Source organism: Euprymna scolopes, chromosome 18 (genome assembly GCF_053919585.1).
Source record: "Euprymna scolopes isolate OS-2025 chromosome 18, ASM5391958v1, whole genome shotgun sequence".
Lineage (NCBI taxonomy): Eukaryota > Metazoa > Mollusca > Cephalopoda > Sepiida > Sepiolidae > Euprymna > Euprymna scolopes.
In genome coordinates this window covers 108,369,314-108,376,366 of record NC_136499.1, presented here as the reverse complement: position 1 = coordinate 108,376,366, position 7,053 = coordinate 108,369,314, and the positions used below count along the sequence as shown (strand labels likewise).

At 34.9% G+C, this 7,053-nt stretch overlaps 1 protein-coding gene across 1 annotated transcript in view; it reads left to right on the top strand.

Moving 5' to 3' along the window:
- Positions 1–3,061: 3,061 nt before the first annotated feature.
- Positions 3,062–7,053, top strand: part of LOC145297890 (uncharacterized) — a 68,295-nt gene continuing 64,303 nt past the window's right edge. Inside the window, exon 1 of the mRNA XM_080144221.1 lies at positions 3,062–3,282. Coding sequence (XP_080000347.1) covers positions 3,062–3,282 — 221 coding nt within the window. The remainder of the gene's footprint in view (positions 3,283–7,053) is intronic.

The window sequence follows — 7,053 nt, the reverse complement described above, 5'->3', positions numbered from 1 at the left end:
ACCAAAATAGTCAACCGGAAGCACCTATCCGTTGGCCTTTAATTGTCAAACTTTGCCATGTTGGTGTTGAAGCGTGGTCCTCCATCGGTTCGCCCACCGAACGCTCATTTTCATTAGATTCCTATGCAAATTTACAGAACTGTCCACTCTAAGGAGACAGTTCGTGACCAATTCGAAATAAAAATGCTTTTTTGGCGCGACTCGATCACGATCAATCCTCGCCCACCCGCCAACGAGCATTATACAACGTGCCGTAGGAAGTCACTCGTCTTTTGAGAGTTGCTACAAAAATCAATCTGCGCTCTGTATGTCGGGAATCCGGTAGCACCGCTCTAATTAATCACAAATCAAACGACATGATCTCAACAGAAACATTAGGATATTTTCTTTAATATCGTTTTTCTTTTCTTTTTTTGTTTTTGTTTTGTTTTTCTTTTCTTTTCTTTTTTTTTCTAATTTCATTAATGGGTTGATTGACATGAAAGCTTGTGTTTTTTGAAAGACCACCTCGACACCAGGATAAAACGTGATTATTCTGGCCACAATGAAAAATCATATGCAACTAATTGAAATGTCAATGGAAACAAAATAAAAATTAGGTTTAAACATAGCGACACAACTTTTTTGTTTGTTTTTCTTTTTAAGCAGTCAAATCTGAGATTATCTTGAAGCAGTTAGCTTCCGAATTGTCTACAAAATTTTTTAAGTGTCGAGGAAAAAACAATTACGTTGAAACATAGCGACTAAACTTTTTTTGTTTTTCTTTTTAAGCAAACTCTGAGATTATCTTGAAGCAGTTAGCTTTCAAAATGGCTGCTAAATTTTAATGACTTGTCCTATCTGAATTTTATAAACGATGAAAGGGCAACTATAATGCACAATTAATCCACCGTATTAATTTGTATGATTTTTGCGAATGTTCTTTTCGTATTTTTATTTTGTTTTCTTATTTTTGCAGATTATTTTACAAATAAGAATCTTGTCTTGATTTTCTAATTTTTTTTTGGGGGGGGGGATTTTTATTTCACAAAAATTAATTAAATAATTAAGAAATAATAAAATAAAATAGCGTTATTAAAATGTTGTCGTTCGTATTTAGGATTAAGGGAAAGTGTGTTCTGTTTTGTAAAAAAAAAACACAAATAATAAAGTCAAACGGTGTTTGTTAAAAATGAAATTAGATTATATTACAAATTAAACATCATTATCATGTTGCATCCAATATAGAATGTTGCTGAAGAAATTATCTTTTAAAACATTTTAAAGTTTTAATTTAATCCTCAAAAAATCAGAAAAACAAATTAATACAGTATTCATTTGTACTTTCGTCATCTTTTCGAAAATAAGAAAGAACTAGGCACTAAAATGTGGCAGATATTTTGGAAGCTAACCGTTTGAATCTAATAAAATGGTAAAATAATAAAAAAGAATGTAACCTTTTTCACAAAAATGGGAGAAAAAAAAAACAAACAAGAACAAATAAATAATTCCGCATCATTTTACAAGGTGTTTATATATATATATATATATATATATAAAGCTGAACGTGTGTGTGTGTGTGTGTGTGTGTGTGTGTGTGTGTGTGTGTGTGTGTGTGTGTGTGTGTGTGTGTGTGTGTGTGTGTGTGGTCACGAATAGGCTCCTATATGGTTGACTATTATAGAAAACTGATCACATATAATGATAGAAGATGTATCGAGACACAGGAATGGGTATGTATTATCTGGCAGAACGGTGGTTCATTAAAATTGTGCGTCTGCGTTCGCGCCTGGTTCACAAAGTATGGAAATAAAAAATTTAAAAATTAAAAAAAAAAACGTTTACAAGTGTTTTTGATATAGATGTACATAATAATACTTTGATAAGTATGTTTTAACTTAAATAAGGATGGTATAATCAAATTGTGGGGTCTGCGTTCGCGCCTGGCCTCCATAGAATGGAAATAGGCACAAACTTTAATAAAGACTTTTCATATCTATCTGCGTAAGTATACTTTGATAATTATGTTTCAGTTTGAAGAGATATGGTATAATAAAATTATTGGGTGTTCGTTCGCGCCTGACCTTCATAGAATGGAAATATGTCACAAAGTTTAACAAGGTTTTTTAAAATAGATCCACAGAATATTGTGATAAGTGTTTCAGTGTGAACAGGTATAGTATAATAAATTATGGGGTTTATCTATTTTATTTTTACTTTCATCATATTTTGTTTTGGTTTTGATACCCCCAAATTCGAAGCTATCTCTTTACAACCCTTCCTTTTCATAACCTATCATACTTTCATAAATCAAAGTCCATTTTCTGTAGGCTGTTTTTTTAACCCAGTCAACGACGGGTACTTTTGCTAGTATATATATATATATATATATATATATATATATATATATATATATATATATATATATATATCCATCTAACGCCTAAAACAAACACTTTCAATATATCTCTCTGCATTATCTAATTAGAATTAATTGATATTAAAACGCTTTTATGCTTTTTGTTTTTGTTATGTTTTTCCAGTAATCTCGTGTCTCTGCGAGATTTCTGACGTGATTTCATTCAACTCAAAAGCAATGAAACAACTTTCGGTTTTTATTTGCTGTCTTGATTAAATGCAGCAGACTAAACGGGCTGTTTCTTGAGGAACAGTCAAACGCCATTAACTACAGTCAAAGATTTTACCGTCGGAACATATTAAACTACACCAGGTAAAGCTAAATAATAATTAATCGTCAAACATACAATGAAAAAATTAGCGAGACGCACTCCAGATATGGAAGTATTAAATTCCCAAATCAAGGACCCTCATTAAAATCAACCAAAAGGAAGATGGTTTAGTACAGTCATGAATAATGTCAAGGATACTACATACATTTTTCTGTGACGGAGAACCAAAACCATTTCTCTAGACTTTTATTCTTTCAGCGAAGGACACAAAATTGGTATCGGAATCAGTAAAAATATTGGAATTGCCCCATCATTAATATATATATATATATATATATATATATATATATATATATATATATATATATATATATATATATATATATATAACAATGGCGACCGGAAGTTGCTGTAAAAAACTAGGCGCCATTGTTGGTTTGTTGAAAGCGATCTCGTCACGAATTCTTTTTGCTGTGCACGGCTTGATCTGCATCTGGAGATTGTTCATGGTCAAACAGGAGCCTCTTTACTGGTGCATGGTATTGACCCTTTTGGCCATAATTCTAGAAATGGTGGTCACTCTGCGAATTAAAGGAGGAGCCGAATGGGGATGGTAAGTGAATATTCTCATTTCTTCTTTTTTTTCAGTTTTTATGATGGTATTTGAAAGATTGTGTACTCTAAGATAATTCGAATTACTATCCCCGCCTTGGTGGTTATGGTCATAGCAGATACGAAACGAGAATAACAATCCTGTAGTGCAACGGATAAAGGCGTTGATTTAGAACCATTGTAATTAATTAATATTTCTGTCCGATCATGGTTGGCGGAACAAGAACAATACAACCTCGTGGATTGAATAAAGGATTCGAAATTCAGTACAGGTCCCTGACTTTGGCATAAGGATTGCCAAGTTCGATTATTTTGTTCCTAAGTTTGAAAAATGCGCCTGAAGAAGGTTGAAGATTACATCGTCCGAAACATTATGAGTATAACAAATTAATCAACTCTCACCTAAAAAAAAAAACAACAAAAATTATATATTCGTATTAATTATTTATTCATGCCAGTTCGACTTTTCTCTTCAACGTGATTGAAATGTTCACAACGTTTCAGTACGTTATTCCGAGTTTAGTTTTAAATTTCTGAAAGATTCTAATTGCGATATATATATATATATATATATATATGGTTTCTGAGGGATTCACCACTTACCAAGACCGAAGGCCACTCGAGGATAGGATAAGAGTTAATTAATGTAAGATGGTAGTGTAGTAATCGTTAATGGTGTAAATTGTGCGGAATTTGATTATTTATGGGGACAGCTCAACAAGAACTTATTTACGTTGGATTTGAAGGCTACCATGTTGTATTCAGCCAGGAAGCAGGCCAGCGGAACAGTGTTCTCCTGGCGGGTAGTTCTGGGAAAGAAGCTTTAGATTTAGGCATAGATAGAGAGTGGGAGGGATCGTATATAGTAGTTGTAGCGTTTTTCTTTTTTAAGTTTGGCAAGGGGGAGGCATGAATTGGAGTTCAGTCGAACACTTGCTATGAAAATAATGATTGTCTTTCTGTTCCTCAATTTCTTTCTTTCTCTTTATCTCTATCACATTCGATAGTTCGCTTTCTCTGTCTTTTCTTTTTTTCTTCTTTCTTTATTCATCTCTCTTATTCTCTTTGTCTCTCTCTTTCTCTGTTTGTCCCTCTTTTTATATGTCCCTCCTTTCTGTCTGCCTCTCTCTTACCCTATCTATCACCCTCTCTTTTCTCTCTCTATCTCTTTCTCTGCCTCCCTTTCTTTTTCGTCGTCTTTCTTTCTCTTCTTCTTTCTTTGGCTCTTCCCCCCTTTCTCTCTCTCTCTCTCTCTCTTTCTCTCTCTACCTTGGTCTTTTTTCTTTCTCTCTTTATCTCCATCTTTCTCTATCTCACTACCCCTTTTCTATCTCTTTGTGTAAGTAACTTGATTAGTAGAACTGACATTGATTACATGTAGCCGCTTCAAACTCAATCACCGCTTAGATACGGGTCCGGAACTGGAAGCATGCCTTTTCCACAAGCGCCGACGGGAGCTCAAGGAATACTCGGCGGAAGGTGGGAATCAGGTTTGCTTTGGTGTTGGTGACGTTCTCGACTTCTAACCAAACGAAGTAGTCCAGCGGGTTCAGGTCAGACGATAGGGGGTGGGGGCCAGTGAGAGAAGGGTACAAAGTTGTAGCACTCCTTCTGAACCAAGCCTGGGTCTCTTTGGACTTGTGGGCCAGCACTGAGTCCTGTTGCCACACCCAGAGTCTGCCAGTGGCCACCTGATTGCACCAGGGAACCACCACACTTTAGCATATCCAGCTACACTTTGGTGTTGATTTTAAAGCTGACTTCAAGAATGTGAGGTGGCATGATGTGGCCCTCACTTGAAACCTCACCAAAGACCATAACTGTGACGGAAAACTTTGTTTTCGTCATCCTGGGTACGAACCTGTTATTTGTGGAAATCCATCAATGCATTTTAAGGATGCTGGCAATGGTTCCGTCGTCATAACTTGCATCGGTAAAGAACATGACTTGTAAAGCAGCGCATCTCCAATCTCGCTTATTGAACATTGTTTCACTTTCAGACATGATAGAAGGCTCCTATCGCTCTTGAGATTTGTACACAACTGGCCAACTACACTCATGAGCAAAAAAAAAAAACAAAGCCAAGAGTGAAAGAAGAAAGAAAGCGATTTTTCAATATTTTTCCATGAGTTTTTGTTAATTTTAACTGAAAATTTCTATTTTGCAGATCATTATTATTATAGCATATAATAATAAGGGAAAAAATTAATCCTAAAAATGGTAAGACCGCATCTTGGCGAGGATATAAAAAACCGAATTGCAGGATTAAGGCCGTTCAAAATGACTTACAAGCAGATTTTTGATATTTTAAGAAAAGAAAATGTGAAAATATCTCTTTCTTCGAAATCGAACGCTTGGTAAAAGGGAAATCTGGATCTGGTCGCCCTAAAGTATCCACTTTGAAGGACGACTATATGCTTAAATTAACTGTTTTGAAGGATTGGAAGAAAACTTTTGTTAACCATAGTAAAGTATTCAAAACAGGGACTGGAAATTCTCTTTCTAGATATACAATATCTAGACGAATGAAAGAAATGGGATTTTCCTCTAAAACGTGTGCAAAGGAGCCATTTTTATCTAAGAACATCAACGATAGAAAGAGATTTTTCTCGTGTTATGGCAAGAAAGATACAGACTGGTTCAGAAATGTTTTCTGGTCAGATGAATCAAGATTTTGTCTTGTTAGTGATGCTCCTGATGCTCCCGAACGGTGCAATCGAAGAACTGGAGAAAAATGACAGTTAAACACGGAAATGGACGGATAATGGTATGAGGAACTTTATTGTAACAGGAGTTGGGGACTTATTAGATGTGAGAAGTCAATCAATGCAAAGGAATACATTCAAATATTAGAAACAGGACTGTTACCAAATATCCCAGAACATTATTTTTCAACATGATAATACCCTTGCACACATTGCTAAAGTAAAAAAAAATGGTTTTCTGATAATTCAATTGATGTGATATTTTGGCCAGGTAAAAGCCCTGATTTACCCCCAATCGAGAATATTTGGTCCATAATATCTCGTGCATTAGCCAGAAGAACTTTTGTGAACAATGACAAACTGTGGGAAGCTGTGCAAAGCGAATGCAACAGTGTTCTACTTTGGTTGAGAGCATGTCTAAAAGGATTGATCTTTTAAAGAAATCAAAAGAGAATACGATTCCATCCTAAGCATTTATTAAAGTAAATGTCTTGTTCTGTGTTGTTAGTCTCGTTTAAGTTTCCTGGTCCAATTGTTCTTTGTTCAATATAGCTTTTAGTGCAATAAAATGTATAAAATTTGTTTGGCCCATTTTTTTTTTTTTTTTTTTTTTTGCTCACGGGTGTAGTAGATGATCTACAACAAAAAAAGGAAAACGGTTTTCATCAAATGGAAATGGAATCATGTCATCTTTTCTAAGGCGCCAATTTTATCGTTCCACCCAGTATTTTCTTTCGTTCTTTACTTCTCTCTTTTTTTAATCTTTTATTTATCTCTTTCTCTCCTATTCCCTCTCTCTCTCTCTCTCTCTCTCTCTCTCTCTCTCTCTCTCTTACATTTAGTATTCTATGAGGGGCGTCCCAAAATAATGCCTTTTATTTTGCCTAACTGGATCAGAGGGGATTACAAATTGCACCGTTGTGATGACTGAACTTATCCATCCATGACATGAAAATTTCATTTCTCTGTTGTGGATATTGACAGTGTGATACCCTAAGAAAAAAGAAATGCATCATTGAATTCCCGGCAAAAGTACATTGATGATAGTAGTGACTATGTAAAATAAA